General features: G+C 46.2%; 1 protein-coding gene across 2 annotated transcripts in view; it reads right to left on the reverse strand.

Annotated features, from left to right (window-relative positions):
* Window positions 1-19744, reverse strand: part of Prkcb (protein kinase C beta) — a 333907-nt gene that overhangs the window by 74169 nt on the left and 239994 nt on the right. For both annotated transcript variants that reach the window (XM_028867864.1, XM_028867863.2), the window contains exon 9: window positions 15443-15589. In XM_028867864.1, the coding sequence (XP_028723697.1) occupies window positions 15443-15589 (147 nt within the window). The remainder of the gene's footprint in view (window positions 1-15442; window positions 15590-19744) is intronic.

Below are 19744 nucleotides of genomic sequence, written 5' to 3' on the forward strand. Positions count from 1 at the left end.
TGTATGTGGAGGCCAGAGAACTACCTTGGATGTTAGTTCTTAGGGATTGTCCTATTTTGTTAGTTTGATTGTTTTAAAAGAACACGTGCAATTTTTATTTGGCAGGCCTTGATGTAGACTTCTGTGTGAGGATGGTGTGTGAGGGCTGTGGTGCACTGTGCGAGCTCATCTGGAGGTCATACACTGACTGGAGGTCACCACCCTGCCACCTCTGCAGAAATTTCAGCTGCGTGTTCCCTATGAGTTTCTCATTTTTCGAGTTTGCTACTTTATTTTGTTGTACTTTACCTTTAAGACAGGGTCTATCTCTCCAGTCCTGGCTGGCCTCAAATTTGTGACTCTCCTGCCTCAGCCTCCAGAATGCTGGAACTATAGATAAGTTCTCATGATCTAGCTCTAGCTGGCCTAAAACTCAATGTGTAGACCAGGCTGGCCTTGAAATCACAGAGATCTGCTTGTCTCTGCCTCTGGGAGTGCTGGGATTAAAGGTATGTGACATACTGGCCCCCTTTTGTTTTTGAGACAGGGTCTTCTACTGGTCTAGCTCACCAGAGATCCATCTGCCTCCACCCACCCCGCATCTCTCAGATTACAAGTGTATTCCTCTATGCCCAGAATTTCACCTGGTCCTGGGGATGGAGCTCACGTATTTGTGTTTACATGGTATGCACTTTTAATGACTACCATCTTTTCACCCCTAAACCTTTTTAAATGATGCTGTGGTGTAGTTAAGTTGAATTTTTACCTTCTAGCACAGATAAAGCTGGAGAACTGTGAAGAGAAGTCGAGATGGGAGGTCTTTGCTGCCTGATTATCCTTGGCTCCTGCAAACTCTTTAAACAGAGACCACTGCAGGATGAGAGAGACGACCCCCACAAACTGCAGGAAAGAGGTGGAGAAGAAGCAAGGAGACTTGAGCCCGAAACTGCTGCCTGTGTTCCTAATGAAGACGCTTGACTGGGTCTAATACGAAATGCTTACCTGGGTTACGGTAAGAAATATGAAGAAATGTTCTCTCTGCCCTCAAGACTACATCACTGCTAATTACTGGCATTATTAGAAATGCATGCATCAGTAATAGTTATTGAAGGCTTTTTTGAGCTAAAAATAAACATTAGTCAACTTGGAAGACCTTACGGTAAGGGAAACAAGCCAGACACAGAAGGACAAATAATGCAGGCTCTTATACAGAATCTTTAAAAATCATCAAATTTCACAGGAGCTGAGAGATGTTCGCTCACAGCAACAGAGGTAGGGGTGGTATAGGAATAGGGAGATGTTCCAAGCTTCAGTTCCAAGGTAAGTACTAGAGATTTAATGCATGCCACATACAAAGTACTGAATTGTGCACTTGAAATTTGCTAAGAGAAGCCTCAAGTGTTTTGAGAGAGAGAGAGAGAGAGAGAGAGAAAGAGAGAGAACCAGAGATGCCTAATAAATAAATAAACCTTGTGACTTGTCTGGCTTAGTCATTTCTTTGAGTTGTACGTTAAGCTTGACAAAGCTAGAGGGCTAAAATAAAAGCAGATTTAATTTGACTGTTTTTGTAGATTGTTCCTGGGAAAACAAGCCAGTAATTGATGCCTTTTACCAAAAGACAATGAAATGAAGCCCTTAAGGGTCTGTCATTCATTTAAACAATTAGGTGGCACAAAGAAAGCCTGTTTCCCTATAATCTGATCTGCCTTATGAGCACAAGACTGGCTTTGTTGTTGACACTACAGATCACTGCTCCTGGAGGCTGCAGCTTCTCTGGGGCAGGAGTGGATCACACTGACACAATGGATGCTGCGAGAGCTCACTGGGTGTGACTCTACTCCCTCTGCTGCGCGACTGCCAGTCTCTCGCTGCCTGAGCCTCTATTTCTGCATCCCTAAAATGGAGCTAATGCTAGCCCTGCCTCATTAGACCATCATTAGATCATGCCACAAATTAAATGAACAACACCAGAAATACTCACATGTGGTCCCAGTGCCCCGGAGGAGAGGATAGATTTCTGCAGAGGCGTTTCATGTGGTCAGCACACAATGTGCAATACAACACTTGGGGAGACGGATGGGGTGAAGCAGGCCATGCCACCTCTAGTCCTACGCATCATCCTCATTTGCATATCCCAAATAGCTACTCTGGGTGTTAGATGATTCTAGTCGTCTGACTTCTGCTATTGTGTTTGTTGTAGAAAAGATTATAGATGTGTTGTGCTATTAAAACATGCTGTGAATCTCTGATGTGGTAAAAAGAGATGCTTATGAGATGCAGGGAGACAGGAACTGTGGAAACTCCAAAGCTGGACCTGAGTCCAATTTTCTGATTTCCTTCCCCTAACACCACTCACCCCCGCTTTGTGGTGTTAAGGACCAAACTCATCACCCTGGACATGCTATGCAACAAGCTTCATACCTAGTCCTTGGTTTTTGTGAGACAGAATCCCACTATGCAGTTCAAATTGGCCTTGAACTTGTGATCTCTTGAGATCTCAGTTTACAGATATTTACCACCATGCCTAGAAAATTAAACTCTGTGCAGTTTCTGTGTTCATGGGCTCCATGGCCCCTCAGTAAGATGACTTGATTTATACAGTGGTATTTTCCCTCAGAGAATCAGGCAACGTTTAAAAGAATATGTAGACCCAAAGGAAATTCTTCCTTTGGCTTATGGACCAGAGAGGCTAGTCATCTAAATACTCCTCATAGAGACCTTTCTCATATACACTTTACAATACCAACTACACTTTCAGAAAGCATGTCCTTGTCTTTTTTCTACAGGTGTGGCTGTCCCCTCCTTCTTGGGCACAGCTAATCATATGGATTCCTGAGCTGCATGAGACCATTAGATTCTCCTGGTATTTTAGACTTCTAGAATGGTCTGTTTGGAATTTCAACACTGAAAAAGCTGAAAGGGTGGTACTGATGCATGGCCAGGGAGAGGGACAGTGGTGGGAAGGAGCGTGGTGGGTGAGTGCCCCTGAGGCAGAGGCATACTTGCTGGGCTCTTGTTAAGAACCCATCCTGCCCTGCCTTTGGGCATTTCAAAATACACAGCTGTGTACCCCATCTTTCTGGTCCTCAACTCCCTTTCCTCTCCTGACCATCTATTTGCAGCGGTGAAGCATTATAAAGCATAAGTTCTTGGTATTTAATTTTCCTCAATGTAATTAATTTTGTGTGTGTGTGGGGGGGGGGACCTTATCTTGTTTTTCAATTCACTGTCTTCCGAGGACTGAAGTGGCAAGTCACTTTGTTGAGCAGAGACCTGGGAAATCGGGGAAAATGATTTCGGAAGATGAGCCTGCAAAATCATAGTACAATCAGAATTGCATATGGAAGCTTGGGGGCGGAGGGGAGAGGCACCATAACTGGGACAGAACTACAGAGACGGCAGGAAGCCAAGATCAGACAGCAAATGCCGAGAGGTTCCCTGGAAGAGGATTAAGGGACAGGTAGCAGAGACTCTCAGCTCTCTGTGAGCCATGTGATAAAGCAATTTAACATATGGTACAGGAAGATAGCGAAGAGGGCGAAGAAAGGGGAGCGCTTTTGTCTGCAGGGTTATATAACCACATCTAATGTATGTGCTGTGTGTGTGTGTGTGTGGATACATGCCACTAATGAGATTAAAATTAGGATCGACTCCCACAGCTGGGGCTCAAAGACTTTAGGAGAGAAGGTCTCCATTATTGCTAGGAACTAATGCCCCTTTAATCTTCTCAGGACATTTCCTCCTGTCAGAATTCAGGGCTGCACCTGCTACAAGATGCTTCATCTGGACTTTTCTCCTGCGTCCACAGAGCACTCTAGTGGAGCACCTGGCTGTTGGGATGCTGGTGTGGAAACTGGGGCTGGCTTCTCCCTTGATCATACCTGGCACAGTCCTGAGGGCCCCCATCTTGAGAGCTCATAAAAGCATTTTGAGGTCTCTTAAAACCACAAGGGGAGAAACTCTGGGGCAAATATTTTAATATGTAATATTAAGGTATTTGTCTCTACATTAATGTACTCACAGGATAGAATTTTTTTAACTCTTTTTCCACGGAAGGAGGCATAATACCCTTATGCCACTGTGTAGATCTGGTAGCCATTTTGGAAATGTTATTTCAAAATAAGGAGTGCTGCAGCTGCAATTCTGGAACCCGGGAAGCTGAGACAGGAGGATTCTAAGTCTGAAGGCAACCTGGAGTATACAGCGAGTTCCAGGGTAGCCTGGACTACATGGAGGGACCTCTCCTGAAGTGGAGGAGGAGGTGGAAAGAGGGAGGGAGGAAGGGAGGGGAGAAGGAAGGGAAGAAGGGGAAGGAGAAAAGAAGCGGGGAAAGTCTGGGAAGATGTGTGGACCCCAAAGTGGAGAAGAGTACTATTACAAGATGGTAAGAAGCACCTGGAATCATAAAACCAGATCGTAAGTCCTGGCGCACCTCTTCCAGGCAGCACACGGCTCTCCAAGATCACATCTTGAAGAAGTCACCCAGCCCTTTTCACTTATAATTTCTACATAGGTACGATAGAGCTGTCATCAGTTAACTATCTTGCAGGATTGCATTGATAGTTAATACCACATAACGCATGGAAGTCCATAGCACAGAACCTCCCTGGCAATATTTGTTCAGCGAATGCGAGAGACGATAAGGGAGAGTGAACGGAATAGGGGTGGGCGGGGCGGGGCAGTACCGTTAGGAAGAACTGAATAAATGGGAGCCAAAACTTCAAAGGAAACAAGAGTGCATGGATACCCCTGCTGGGGATGCCTCTGGGATCTGGAGGATCTCCCGATGCTGAAGCCTGTGCAGGAGGGCAGAGTGCGCGGGAGGGAACGCATACTTATGGACCGGCGGGTGAGAGGAAGCTTCCCAGTACTCAGGCCGACGGCTTGAAGTAAAAAGAGGTGGGAGGGGAGTGGGGGGAGCCGGTGCTCAGGGAGGAAGTGAGAAAATAAGTGTCCCGGGAAACTGTCTAGCTTATTCACATACATGGGCACGGTAGGCACTGAGATAAGCTGGAATGTGTGGATTCAGCGTCAAGCCATTATGAGCCCCAAATCAAGGTTGGCGGTGTAGCACAGTAGTGGGATACTTGCCTACCATGTTCAAGGCCCTGGCTTTGATCCTGTGCTAGTCAGTGTTCTATTGCTGTGGAGAGACACCAGGACCATGGCAATACTTGTAAAGGAAACCATTTAACTGGAGCTGGCTTACAATTCAGAGGTTTAGTCCACTGTCATCATGGCACTAAACATGGTGGCATGCAGGCAGACATGGTGCTGGAGAAGCAGCTGAGGGTTCTATACCTGGATGCACAGGCAGCAGGAAGAGAGAGTGACACTGGGCCTGACTTGGGCTTCTAAAATCCCAAAACTCACCCCAATGACACACTTCTCCCAACAAGGCCACACCTACTCCAACAAGGCCATGCCTCCAATAGTGGCACTCCCTATGAGCCTTTGGGGGGCATTTTTATTCAAACCACAGCATGTCCTAAGCACCATAAAAGCCATAAATTATGCATTTCCAAATCAAATCTGACCTGTTAAATGACATTTACAAACTTGTGACTTCACCAAGTTACTCTAGCCTTCTGTTATCTTGGTCTTGTCATCTTTAAAAGGGGGAATGATCATAGCTACATCATAGGAAAATTGGTATCTAATCCATACAGAACGTTTATAAGGCCCTGACACACTGTAAGAACTCCAAGTGATGAGAACCCCACCATTGTCACCATTACTGTCGCCACCAATAGAGTGTAAGTCCAGAAGGACAGAAGCTTCTGTCTGTCTTGTTCACAGACATTGCTGCTATACTGAAAAGGAATCTGGTATACAGTAAGTACTCGGTAAGTACCTCTGGGTGACTGAATTATTAATGATGGATGTCGGTGGGCACTTATAAAAACAAAGAATTATCTCCCTGGTGCTGACCATCTGCTCTCAAAAGTACAACCTCTGCGCCAGGTATGGTGGCGCACACCTTCAATCCCAGCACTCAGGAAGCGGAAGCAGGCAGATCTCTGTGGGTTCAAGACTAGCCTTCTAGACATAATGAGTTCTGGGACAGCCAAGGTTATGTGTAGAGACCCTGTCTCAAACAAACAAACAAACAAACAAACAAACAAACAAACAGCATGACCTCTAAATCTGGGTGGTAGATCTGCAGAGTAACAGGACAACCTGAGACAGGTGTTTCCAGAAGCTGATAACTGGAGGATCCACTTTGTAAAGGATGAAGATGGAGTGGCTGGTGAAGCTGCTCAAAGGAGCAGCTTGACTGTCTATATCCACTCAATGCACACAACAGTAAAAGAGGGTCCAGATCCTAGAAAGGATGCTCAAAGAACGGAGGGATCCCAAGGCATGAACCTCCTCTAAAGGAGAGGATCTGAAGTGGAGGGGAGATTGGGACTTTCCACAATTTATAGAGAAAGACTTCACGTCCTTTAAAATAGAGTGGCCACTGAGGTGCTTGTGAGCATAAGATTTGAAGACAGCTTTCATCAGTTTCATCACTGGTACTAATGTTAATCCCACCATATGAGTAGAAAACCATTACCACAATTTTTGAGCCAGATTGAAGCAAGATTTAATTACATACTGGCGAGGGTGATGGACTCTGGCCAGGTCCATTTAGGGTTCCCAGAAAATGGCAACAAGTCACATTGACAAGCGATGTATGTCACTTCCAGAACAAAGCGAATTGCAGAGGCTCACAAAGGCAAACCCATAAGGCTACATATTTCTCACCAGGTCCAATTAGGGGCAAACATACATCCTGACATATTCCCTGCCAGAATACTTCCCGCCTATATGTGATCAAGCACATCCAGTGCAGTAGGGTCAAACTTGATTAGGGCAGTGAAAACATGTGGTTTGTTACCCTCCATAAACAACAGCCTCCAGCATTTCAGGACATATCTGTCCTTGGGCAAGGGGCTTACAGATTAGAGGCATTTTTGGTTTATGGATCTTGGGCATTGTCATCAAAACTTAAAACAACTTCAGCTCGTGCACTAGCTTCAGTACATTTCGCTAATAGGCTCTCCTGGAACACATTAATATAAATACACAACTGGCGTACCAAATCTGTGATTGCACCTATATGTGTGCTGCTGTGGTGTGAATGTTGAGCTGGAGAAGTCAGCACCTTGGCAGCTAAATTCTGGATATAGAAGGGCAACTTTCTGGACTCTCGGGCACTTCAGGTCCACTTCTTAGACCTGTGGGGACATCCAGACACTCGGCCTCGGGAGTACTGTTCCAGGAAAGTCAAGCCATAGAGGAAGGGGTTCATGTTTTCTACCTTAGATGCACACCCAGCCACAGAACAAGATAGGGTTGTTTTTATCAACCATGGCTGCGGTACCTGGGTGCCCAGTTTCTAAGCTCTCGCTGTTTATTCCTTTCAATTTCATAAGCTGCTAACTTCTTCCTACTTGATTTATTCCTGGCTTCTGCTGGGCTCAGGAAAGGCAGCTTCAGCACCTGGCATGTCCCATGATTTGAACACAAGGAAATGTCACCCAGGAAGAGGCACTTCAAGTTTTGTTGTTTGTGGGGTGTGAGAAACTGGGTGTTCTGAAGGAAAAGGTCAGAAGGTCTTTTGGGACACCATGAAATTCCAGCCAAAGATAACAAGCAGGCAGGAATGGTGAGACCACTTGCTAGCCACCAAAATTATTCTCCCAGACTCCCTTGCAGCTAGGCGTGGCCATGGACTGAAATCTCTCGGGTAGGGTGTGGGTAGAAGCGATGTATGTCACTTCCAGAACAAAGCCCGTTAAGCAGCAGCTTGAGCCTCCTCCTCCTCCCGTCCCTCCCCCTCCACCCTCTGAATGTAGAGAACAGGCTAGAGAGACTAATGCAGCCCATGTAAGGCAGGAAGAATTCTGTCCTTTAATTGTCATATGGAGAGAGTGGGAAGGGCCAGGGACACCCATCTTGGACTATTTATGACTTAAATTTCACTTCTATTGTATCTGAGTCAGTATACCTCTGAGAGTCTATTTGTTACAGCAGTTGACTTCATGTCCTGACTGCTACACAAAGTAGCCTAAGTCAGAACAGAGGCACTCTGAAGTTCTCATTTATTTCTTTCCTTCTTTGCTTAGTTAACTCATCCTCATGGGCTATCTCTAGTCACTTTCTCTGGAGGACCTCCAGTGACTTAATTTAGAATCACTCTCCTGTAGACGCCTACAGTATACCACAGCTGCACTCAATCTGCTCCTTTGGTTTTTCTTGACTAATGTTTATAGTCCTGTGGTGCTTTAATGTACACATTATTTCAAAATGCACAGAACCATACACTCAAGAAATGTGCATTTTGTTGAATGTAAATTTGACCTTAGATGATTGTGTCCTGGTTAAATGGACAGCATGCTGAAGAGTTTAGATATCACTGACTCTGAAATGCACTGAGTGTGTTGACAAAGGGCATTCAGATGGACAGACAGATATGTGATAAAGCAAAGAAAGTCAATTGCTAATTTCAGAATCTGCCTGGTAGGTATTATGGATGCTCATTACACAATTCTTTCAATTTTTCTGTTTAAAAATGAGTAAATGTGAGAGAAGGAGAGTCAGAGGAAGATGCTTCATTTAAATGTATCTCAGATAAACCACTATTACTTAAACTTCATTTAAATGAATGGATCTTCAAGCTATTTCCATTTTTCTATTAACAATCATGTTGCAATAAATGTCATTTTACAGGGATCTTTGTGGTAATATGTTTGAGCTTCTTTTTAAATGTGTGTGTGTGTGTGTGTGTGTGTGTGTGTGTGTGTGTGTGTGTATACACATGTGACAGTGCGGGTGTGGAGACCAAGGACAACCTCAGGGGTCAGTCACCTCCTCTGACCTTCAGTCGGGGTCTCCTTGTTTGCCGCTGTGTATGTCAAGCTAGCTGGCTTGTCAGCTTCAAGAGTCTCCCGCTTCCACCTCTCAGGTCACCACAGGAATCTGGGATTACAGATGCACACTGAAGACCGACTTTGCATAGGTTCCAGCGTTCAGACTCATGTTTACACAGCAAGCCTTCAGCTGCTGAGCCGTCTCCCCAGCCTGGGCTCGAACTTCTTTGTATTTGTGAATCTATGCCTATGATACAGTTCTCTTTCTACCCTGCAACACACACACACACACACACACACAACCTCCTACAACTTAGAGTCAGACATATAAGAAAATGAGGAAAACTTTCCCATCTAATTTTTTTGTTTTATTTTTCGGCATGTGAGTGTGCATGAGTGTGTGTGTGTGTGTGTGTGTGTGTGTGTGTGTGTGTCTGTGTGTGTCTGTGTGTGTCTGTGTGTCTGTGTGTCTGTATGTGTGTGTCTGTGTGTGTATGCATGCATGCATAGGTCAAAGGTTGATGTTAGGTGTCTTCCTCTATTGCTCTCCACCTTATTTTTTATCACTGAATCTGGAGCTTGCCAATTTGACTAGCTGGCCAGCAATCCCCAGGGATCATTATGTCCCTGCCTGCCCCAGGGCTGGGATTAGTTCATGCCACCACTATGAAGTCAGGTCCTCATGCTTGTATCACAGATGCCATCAACTGATCTACTTTCCCAGCCCCGTGTAACTTTTTTAAAGGGTCTGAACAATATGTAACATTACCATAAGTACACGTGAGTCTCAGAAGACGGCAGTATTAGCCCTAATAACTTAACAGATGTTTGTAATTTAGCACTTTTGGATGAGAGGCATCAAGTCTGTAGTGTAGAGTTGTATCTGGCTCAAACTGACCAGGACACTCCCTCCCCGCTGTCTAACTTATACAGTGCCAGAAGGTTTTGTGCAGATCTTACCCAGTCCTAGACCTGGCATGCTACAAAACTAGCCTGCCTGGAGAGAGGTACCCCTTAGTGCAATAGTGGCATGATAGTTTTGGAGGGTAACCAATTGCTTTCTCGTTGGATTTGAGGCTAGTTCCACCTGATCAAAAGCTCATAACTGGAAGATGATAGGCCCACATGGGGAATATACTGTTGTTGCTTTGCTAAATGCTCACACTGTCAAACTGCCTTCAAATATTTATATTTACGCCCATAGACATATGTTGCTCTCAGATTTGTGCTGTAGGTACTGGTTAATGAAAAGGCTTATAACAGTCTAAGGGCTGATTATAAATAACTGAGTTCTCAGGTAAGCACAGGTCATCTATATCAACCTCCCCATCCAAAGCTCAGGGAATACTGCAGGAAAGGGAGCAGAAAGAACGTAAGAGCCAGTTAATATGGAAGAGAACTGTGAAATGCTCACTTCCGGACATGGCTTGGCTGTTGTACACATCAACTCACTGCAGCTGTGGTTAAGACCTGCACAAGATCAAGCCGATCACAACACCAGGAAGATGGGGGGTGGGGGGCAAAGCCTCATTTCTAGAGGAGGAGCAACTGGTAGTTGGTGGTTGCTGAGGGAAGGAGATTCACTCTTCTTTGGGGATGTGGTCCCTGGTTAAGTCACCCTGCCCCTGTGGATGTCCCACCACATATGTGGGCAACATTAATTGGGCTAAGGAGGTTATTAATAACAATAAAAGGACATGAAGTTGAGAAAGAGATGGGGCTTGGTGGAGGGCACTGGAATTATTTGGAGGAAGGTCATGGTGAATGAATATGATATATATATATATACTGCATGATATATAAACATAAATGTATGAGACTTCCAAAGACTAAATAGCAAACATTTTTACTTTAAAAAGACTTGTGTCTGTGCTATGCAGGTATTGTATGAGGCACCTGCCACGCTAACACGGTGGGTCATCTGTATGTTTCTTCCCTCTTTATATATGCACAGCACATACATGGAACTTCTAGATACCTCTATCTCTAAGAAAGTCCAACACGCCAACAAGCCCCGCTCAGGTAAGACAACCTTCCTGGGGACCATGAGTTAGCGCTCCACGGTACTTCTCCCGCAAGTTTGCAGGACTGGGCGACACATTCGGAACGCCACGGCCTCACACTCGCTTTGGTCCTTGCGTCATTTTTCACAGTTCTTGACAAAATGCTTGTGTCCCCAGCAGTTGCTCTGCAAATGAGCACAGTGCTTGTTGAGCGTGTGCTTTTCTGGGCCAGATCTGATACTGCGGCCCTGGGGGAGGGAGGTGCAAAGCCCCAAGCCTGGCTCTTTTCATCTTCCAAAGGGGGAGAGCAGACTCCTGGCCTTGTTCTTCTGTTGAAGGGGACTGATCTATGTACCCAGCCAGACTGTGCAAAATGTTCAAGCGGCATTGGAATACAAAAGTGCATTAATTCCAACCACAGTCGGCGCCATGAGAGTGGCAAAGGATTACTCTGCTTTAAATGATCACAGAGGTGTTTGTGATTCTGTTTTGCTTTTATGATAGGCTGTTATTCTGTCTGTGATTTATTTAATGCTGCATCTCCAGTCTGCAAGAGAACGCTCAATTATTATAACAGTTTCCATGGAAACATATGATCTATTCTCTCTTATTTGCTCACTATTCCCTAATGATCGACTCTCCCACTACCCCCCAGCCCCCTCCCCAACCTCAGTTCTTTCCAGAAGGCCCCATGGAATTTTCATTTCCCATCAGCCTATACTGTTAAGTGATCAAAAGCATGTGCATGGCACACTGACTTTTGAGTTAACAAGGACAAAAATAAGAATGGTAAATGAGCCCAAGGAGACTAGAAAGAAGCAAATTCAATTAAGGAAAGTTCACATATGGAGGCCGAGTCAGCGAGGGGCCACCGAAGTGGGCAAACTTGAGTGGAAGCAAGACTTCTCAATGTTTATACTTTTAATATAATTTTAATTGGAAACTATGTAAATACAAGGCTGGCTTAAAATATAATTGGAGAGGAAAGAAATGAGGAAGGCCTGTGAGTGATTATGGAGTTTCTTCGGGGTGACAATGTTGAGACTGTGCTGATTGTTGTGGCAAATTAGAAGCCACTGTTAGGTGGTTATTTATGTGGGAAGAGTATAACGGTATGAAAATCACATCCCCAAAGCTGTGTGTGTGTGTGTGTGTGTGTGTGTGTGTGTGTGTGTGTGTGATGTGTGTGTGTGAGATATGTGTGTGTGCGTGTGTGTGTGTGTGTGTGTGTGAGATGTGTGTGTGTATGTGTGTGAGATGTGTGTGTGTGTGTGTGTGTGTGTGTGAGATGTGTGTGTGTATGTGTGTGAGATGTGTGTGTGTGTGTGTGTGTGTGTAAGATGTGTGTGTGTGTGCGCGTGAGTGAGTGTGTGTGTGTGTGTGTGTGGTGTGTGTGTGTGTGTGTGTGTGTAAGATGTGTGTGTGTACGCGTGAGTGTGTGTGTGTGTGTGTGTGTGTGTGTGTGAGATGTGTGTGTGTGCGGGTGTGTGCGTGTGTGTGTGTGTGTGTGTGTGTGTGATGTGTGTGTGTGAGATGTGTGTGTGTGCGGGTGTGTGCGTGTGAGTGTGTGTGTGTGTGTGTGGTGTGTGTGTGTGTGATGTGTGTGTGTGAGATGTGTGTGTGTGCGCGGGTGTGTGCGTGTGTGTGTGTGTGTGTGATGTGTGTGTGTGAGATGTGTGTGCGCGCGTGTGTGTGTGCGTGTGTGTGTGCGTGTGCGCGTGTGAGTGTGTGTGTGTGTGGTGTGTGTGTGTGTGTGTGTGTGTGTGATGTGTGATTTAACTTTATTTTCTATGAGTTGGAGATCTGACTACGCTGCCCATCTGGCCTGACTCCTGAGCTCAAGCAATCCTCCTGCCTCAGCTTCTCGCATCGCTATAATGTGTATGTCACTGTACCCAACTCAACACTTAATTTGTCAAACTCCCACACGAGACTGTGTACAGTGTTGCCCCTGTGATCCCAGTACCTGAGTGGATGAAGCAGAAGGGCTGACGGTTCAAGGCCAGGCCAGGTTACATAGGTCAGACCTCAGAAATGCCAGAAAACAAGACTCCCTGCTGGACTCAGTCTGAGAATTTCCTATTTCTTTAGGCTGCTTTCTTCTTCATCACTGGGGAAACTATTTCACGTTGAAATCCATCCTTCCTAACATTTTAAACACCCCGACTCTCCCCTTCATATCTCATTTCTGGGCTTCTGTAGATCCCTTCTTTCCCACCAAGTGATGCCTTTCTTCCCATTGGCTTCCTTCCTGACTCTGTCTAGGCACCGTTTCTACTCACTCACTTAACACAGTCTTCCTGGCCACCTGCCCCATGCCAGCCTCTGGATTGCAGCAGGCTGTGCTACCATAATCTAGTTCGCTGCTTCCCTTTACCCAGCCCCTCTTATTCTCAACCTGCTTCTCTACCCAAGCTGCTCATCACTCTTGGAAAACTCATACAAGTAGTGTGAACCACAACCAGCTGCCTACTGTGTAAACTTGTGGATCTCAGTGCCGCTTGGCCATCCCCTTGGGTGTCTGTCCTTCCTTCCCACTCCATTCTGGGATTCTTCAAACTCTAAGATTTATTGAATCTCAACAGAAAACCTGGCCGTGGGCAAGAGAAAATGCAGGCATTAAACCTAGATGTTGAATTAATTGGGTCCATAATTCTGAAATCCAGTGTTGACTATAACAGGGAAGAGTCTTCCTCTTGGGTCACTTAGGTCTTAGAGCAAGAAGAGGGACAGACGAATATGCAGCTAGAGGTGTCATTCATTAATGGTTTCCATAAGAGGAGAAAACAGAATGGAGAATGGCTGGGCAGGGTGGCACATGCTTACAATCCCAGCACTAGGAGGGAGGGCTGTGGCAGGAAGATTATGGGCTGGAGGCCAGCCTGGGCTAGGCAGCAAGACCCTATGTCAAACAAGAGAATGAATGAGCAGCTGCTTTAAGTCGGTGGTCAGCAAAGACCTTACAGAAGTGGTGTCCAAGTAGAGATGTGAATTAGAAGAGACAGCCACGCAAAGACCCGAGGGTCTTGTGTCAACAAAGCTCCATGGGAAGAAGGAAACTGGCTTGATTCAGGCACCCAACAGTCACCATTGTATCTAGAACACACTGGGTGGCAGCAGAAAAAGCGAAGATGTCGAGCACCGAAGAAGGACCAGAGCATACGGGCAGTGTTAGCCAGGAATGAGAATGGAGCAGAGAATGTATCTGAACTGTGGCAGGAGAGAAGACTAACCCAGACAAGGCGATCACTACCACTGCTAAGGGAAGAGTGTGCTGATTAGGGGTGCCGAGGCGGCAAGGGACACCTGTTAGGAGCTTCTGCGGGGGTTTAGCTGAGGCCCATGCTGTTGAAGATGGAATAGAGTTAGCAGGTGCTGAGTAGACTTTGACCGACCTAACAGGATTGACTAGTGGATTGTATGTAGCATGGAAGGACGTGGGTGGTATAAGGATGAAGACAGAGAACATAGGGGGACTCAAGGATAACTCAGTTTTCTGGCTTAAATTTCAGAGAAAAAAAAAAGAAATTTATATTTTTTTTGCACACCTGAGTTCACGGGATGAGATTTATATCAGACATCTTTGTGGCACACTGAGGGATTCAAAGACTCCGAACAACACTAAACAAGTCAGGAATACTTATAACACAATCTCAACTCTGGTAAAACAGTGTCTCGTGGTATCTATAAAAGCATCCAGGATTGCTCTATGAGTCCCAGGGTCACCCTTCAACTGTGCTGCTGCTCAAAAGGAACTGTTCCCATTCTCGGCTGCCACCGTGATCTTTTCCAAAAGCAAACCCGATCCTGTCACTCCCCTGCTTAAAAACTTTCAATGGCTCCCTGCTGCACTATGAATAAAATCCAGTCATATCTTCCTAGCTCAGCAGCAGCAGCATGATCAGGCCACTGCTTCCCTCTGCAACCTCATGTTTTCTGCTCACGTCACTGTGGACCCAGTGCCTCCTGATGGCACCTAGAGTATCCTGCTCATGTCACTGTGGACCCAGTGCCTCCTGATGGCACCTAGAGTATCCTGCTCACGTCACCGTGGGCCCAGTGCCTCCTGATGGCACTTAGAATGTACCAAGCTCTTCTCACCTCAGGATGCTAGCACTGCTGTTCCCTGTGCTGGAACAGCCTTTCCTTGCCCTGGGGTACTTTGAGAGACTAGGTTTCATGTATTCTAGACAGTCCTTGAACTCACTATACTGCTGAGGAGGATCCTTGTACTTCCACCTCCTGAGCCCCAAATTTTGAAGTTACCGGTACATGCCACTAAGTCTGGTTTATGTGATGCTAGGGACCAAAATCAGGACTTCGTGCATGCTAGGCAAGCACTCTGATTACTGAGCTACGTCCTCAGCCCCTCTTTCCTTGTTCTGAATGCATGACTGGCTCATTCCCACTCTTGGCTGCTTTCTCCTCCTCAGATCTTGTGAGTGGGTCCCCTCTCAGTTTGTAGGTGACTTAAGCCCCTATTCGTTTGCTTCATGATCTTCAGTGTGGACTGCAATCTGGGTTTCGTATGTTCATTTCTTTTCCCACCACAGGGACAGCTGTTCCATCCAAAGCGGAAGCAGCCACCAAGTCCTTCTGTACCTTGCCAAAGCTGCCTTTCCCCAGCACCATCAGGAAGTTAAAGTCGGTCAGTTTCATCCGGTCCCTGTTGCCATTGTTGTCAAATTTGGAGATGGTGTTGGCTGTCTTTTCTTCTGGAGTTTTGGTACCCTGGCCGATCTTGGCTCTCTGGAGGAAGAAACAGACAGAATATAGGATGAGGGATGAGAGCACTCTGGTAGGAAGATTCATGGGCTCAGCAGAGATTGTGGGTCCTACAGCCAGACATCTGTGCTGTGCAATGCACGACTACCTTGCTCTGCAAATGTATGATCTTGAGGCCAGCCTGGCCTCTTTATCTCTCTTTATCCCTCTAATCACATCCTTCTCTGGGAGGTGCCATGTTTCCTTACTGGCCCTGGAATTCATTGACTTCTTTCCCTGTCAATCAGCACTGCTTGTTAGCATCTGTCTGTCACCCAGGGGATCCACATTGGTTCCCTCCCTACCAGGCTTCACAGTAGCCAACATGAAGCCTCTCATACAACCAGTCAACCACTACCTAAAATGCTTCCGTTTGCATTTGTTGAGAGAGTAAGCACTCTTTCCCCAAAGCTGCTGAGCCTCTGTAAGAGAGCCTTTTCCAGTTGCTTCCCATAAACAGCTGTTAGTAATTTCTGTCCTTGCTTGCTTTACTTTCTGCACACACACTGGTTTCATGATTTTTGTTTCCTTTCACACCAGAACATAAACTCCCGGAGGACACAGGCTTTGCCAGTCTGATTTTCACTGATTGTCAGGTGTCAGGATGAGTTTCTGGAGCAGAACAGGCAATTGAGTGCGCCTGGCAAATGAACCTTCTGTACCCCAGTCTCCATGAAAGCTGCCGGTGCCGGTGCCAAGCGTGCATCTTTTGCAGAGTCCTGGCACACAGCAGACATCAGTGAATGGCTGCCACTGTTACTGGTTCCTTATTTCATGACTTTTGATGACAAGGAGGCAATAAAATGCTTCCTGAGGTTTTGTTTCTCACCCCTCCTGCCGCGCGCGTGTGTGTGTGTGTGTGTGTGTGTGTGTGTGTGTGTGTGTGTGTGTGTGTGTTGAGAGAGAGAGAGAGAGAGAGAGAGAGAGAGAGAGAGAGAGAGAGAGATAGATAGATGACAGATGATAGAGACAGGTGTAAATTTTGGTAAATATAAGTGGGGGCACACAAGTGGAGGGTTAAAGGACAACCTCGGATGTCAGTCCTCATCTACTTTGTTTGAGGCAGGGCCTGTCTTGTCACTTGCCACTGTGTGCCCCCAGGCTGGCTGGCTCTCAAATTAGTTTCCAGGAATTCTCCTACCTCTGCCTCCCATCTCTCCACAGGAGCACTGGAACACACATGCATGTAATAACCACACCTGGCTTTATGTGAGTTTGTGGAGATTCAAACTCGGGTCTTTAAGATGGCACAAACGCTCTATGAACTGAGCCATCCCCTCAAGCCCTCCCTGGGGTTCTGAATGCCAATGAAGATGACTCATCCAATCAAGGGACTCCCACTGGGTGTCTGCTGTACACCATGCTCTGCTCTAGGTGATCAGGGTAGCTCAGGGAGCAAAAGAGAGGTTGATGCTCAAATAATGCACGTTATGAAGAGACTGCGTCCTCCACGCAGCATTTCAAGAAACATGTCAGCTTTCACCCAGGCTGACATTCAGTGAGAGAGATTGCAAAGCTCCCATTGCTTTTCATCTTCTTAATTAGTGTTTTAAAAAAAATCAAGTTGGGACCAAGGGAGATAGCTCAGTTGGTAAAGTGTTTACCTTGTAAACACACAGACCTGAGTTCTCACTTCAGAGTCCACATTAAAAAGAGCAGGGTGCTCCATGCTAATAACCCCAGTGCTGGGGAGGGGAGGACAGGAGGGTGGATCCCTGGTGCTCACTGTCCAGCAGCTAGCTCTACTCAGTGAGTTCCAGGCCAGTAAGTGACCTTGTCTCAAGATAAAGGTGGACGGTGTTTGAGGAAGGACACCCAAGGTTGTCCTCTGGCTTCCATGTGCATGTAGATACATATGCACCTGCACACACATGAACATGCCTACCCAAATACATAAAATACGTAAATATTTGAGATGTAAGCAATAAAAATCACAGATCTTAGGTGCTTCTTTTATGAATGTTGACAATTACATGCATAAACATACCCCAAACAAGACACAGAACAAGGCCAACTCCCCAGGGATGTTTGAAGCTGATCTGCCCCCACAAACAACAAAGACAATCTCTGCTCTGGTTTCTATTCTCATAGGGCAGCTTTGTCTATTCCTGAATTTCATCCAGAGGATGCCTTCCTTCCTCCTCTCATCAGAACATTCTGGAAAACCCTCCACTCAGTTATGTGAACCAGAAAGTCCTCTCTGGGTTGCTGAGAATTCATTGTTAGTATTGTTCATTCTTCTATTGATGGATGCTGGTAGTGTTTGAGGCTACTAACAAAACAGTTGTCCCAGTACTCCAACCAGTTTTATAGAAAGACGTTGATAGTTCAGCCTAAAACACCCAACAAGCAGCACTTAAAGGTTAAGGGCAAAGAAAAGACATTTGAGAGAGAGCGGCCTTGGGTCCCAGAGAGGGGGAGGTGATTCGAAGCAAGAGACTGCATCATCTGGGTGGAGACTTCACATAAGAGAGGTGCCCCAGACAACAGCTGTCTGTCTTTCTGGGGCCACATCCTCTCGCCATCCCTAATCCTCCCTCCAGCCTCCTGACTTCTTCCTGACAATCCAGCCTCCCTGTCTCGTGGATTCATCACTGTGTTTCCCATTTCCTTTGCAGCTGACCTGGGATGCATTAGACTCCCGCACTTGGTTCTCACCCCAGCCCCAGCCCATTGGGTGTGCACATCCATCCACATGGAGGTCCTGGAGCACAATTCCCTTGTAAATGAAAGGGGAGAGAGTATGCCTTCCGTTTTTTTCACTTGGGTTTGCTTCAATGGACTGGAATTAGGCTCTTTTTTTTTTATTTTACTTTTATTTTAAGTACATGGTGTTTTATCTGGAGGTGTGTCTGTGCACAGTGTGCATGCAGTGCCTGTGGAGACCATAAGGGGGCCTCAGATCCCCTGGAACAGGAGTTACAGACAGTTGTGAGCCATGTGTTGGTGCTGGGATTTGAACCCTGCCTGCTGGAAGAGCAGCTAGTACTCTTAACCACTGAGCCATCTCTTCAGCCCCCCAAATAACCAATTTTTAAAAAATCCTTAGGGGCCTGTGTTTGTACGCTGTGGTTTTGAGCCTTGGTCCACAGTATGACATGAGGTAACCTTTAAGAGATGGGACCTTGTAGAAAGTCAGTGGGTAGCTGGGCTGCTGCCCTTGGGAAGGAATGATGCTGGTTTCATGGTGTATTGCTCTTCAGAGCAGTCTTTAGAAAGCAAAGCCACACATGTATCCACTTCTGTTTCTGGTTCTCCCCGATTTTAGGACCCCACCAAGGTGATTCTCACCAGAGGCCACAGTGACAGAACTGAGCAGCTTTTCAACCTCCAAATGGTGTGTGTATGTGTGTGTGTGTGTGTGTGTGTGTGTGTGTGTGTGTGTGTGTGTGCATGTGTGTGAGTGTTTGTGTAGGGAAACCTTTTTTTAAAAAAAATTACCTAGTTTCAGTACTTTGTTATAGCAAGGGCATATTAGTTCAATATCTAGAATCTAAATAAGAAGACTCTTCTGCCGAACAATTCTTGCCACTTTAACATGGAAATCGGTTGCCAACTGTTAAAAATCAGGAGAGTTATTATAAAAACATAGAACTGGGCTGGAGGTGTGGCTCAGTAGTAGAGCACATTCCTGGCATACATGAGGTCCTGTGTTCTCTCCCTTGCACCAAAAACAAAACAAAACTACAAAGCCAGACTCCAGGCCTCCTCTGAGGAAGTGGGCCCAGCAACACTGGGTGGACCAGGCTTCCTCCTTATTATGTGCCTGGTTCCTGGAAGCATTTGGTGTTGTTCCCCTGGTCCCACCAGCCTTCTGAGGACAAGAACCTGTCACACAACTCTACAGCTTCCCAAGTTGCAAGTGCCTCACAGGCCCTGCATCAAAGAGAGTGCTGCCGAAAATGAAAGCCACAGCAGAAACAGTCGTCCACGGGCACCTGCCTTTCATGTCTGCAATCTTGAGCTGGAGAAGTCTGTGCAGAGGCAAAGCAGCAGGCATCTCCACTGAATGGAGCAGTGTCGCTCTGCGTTGTGTCCTAGGGAACCACAAAGACTCCAAGCCCCACCTCAGATGATCAGCACCTGTCCTGACTTGAGGCCCTTCTGTACTCTACCCTCCCGGGAGCCTCCAAATGCCCT

This window comes from Peromyscus leucopus, chromosome 1 (genome assembly GCF_004664715.2).
Source record: "Peromyscus leucopus breed LL Stock chromosome 1, UCI_PerLeu_2.1, whole genome shotgun sequence".
NCBI classification, from domain to species: domain Eukaryota; kingdom Metazoa; phylum Chordata; class Mammalia; order Rodentia; family Cricetidae; genus Peromyscus; species Peromyscus leucopus.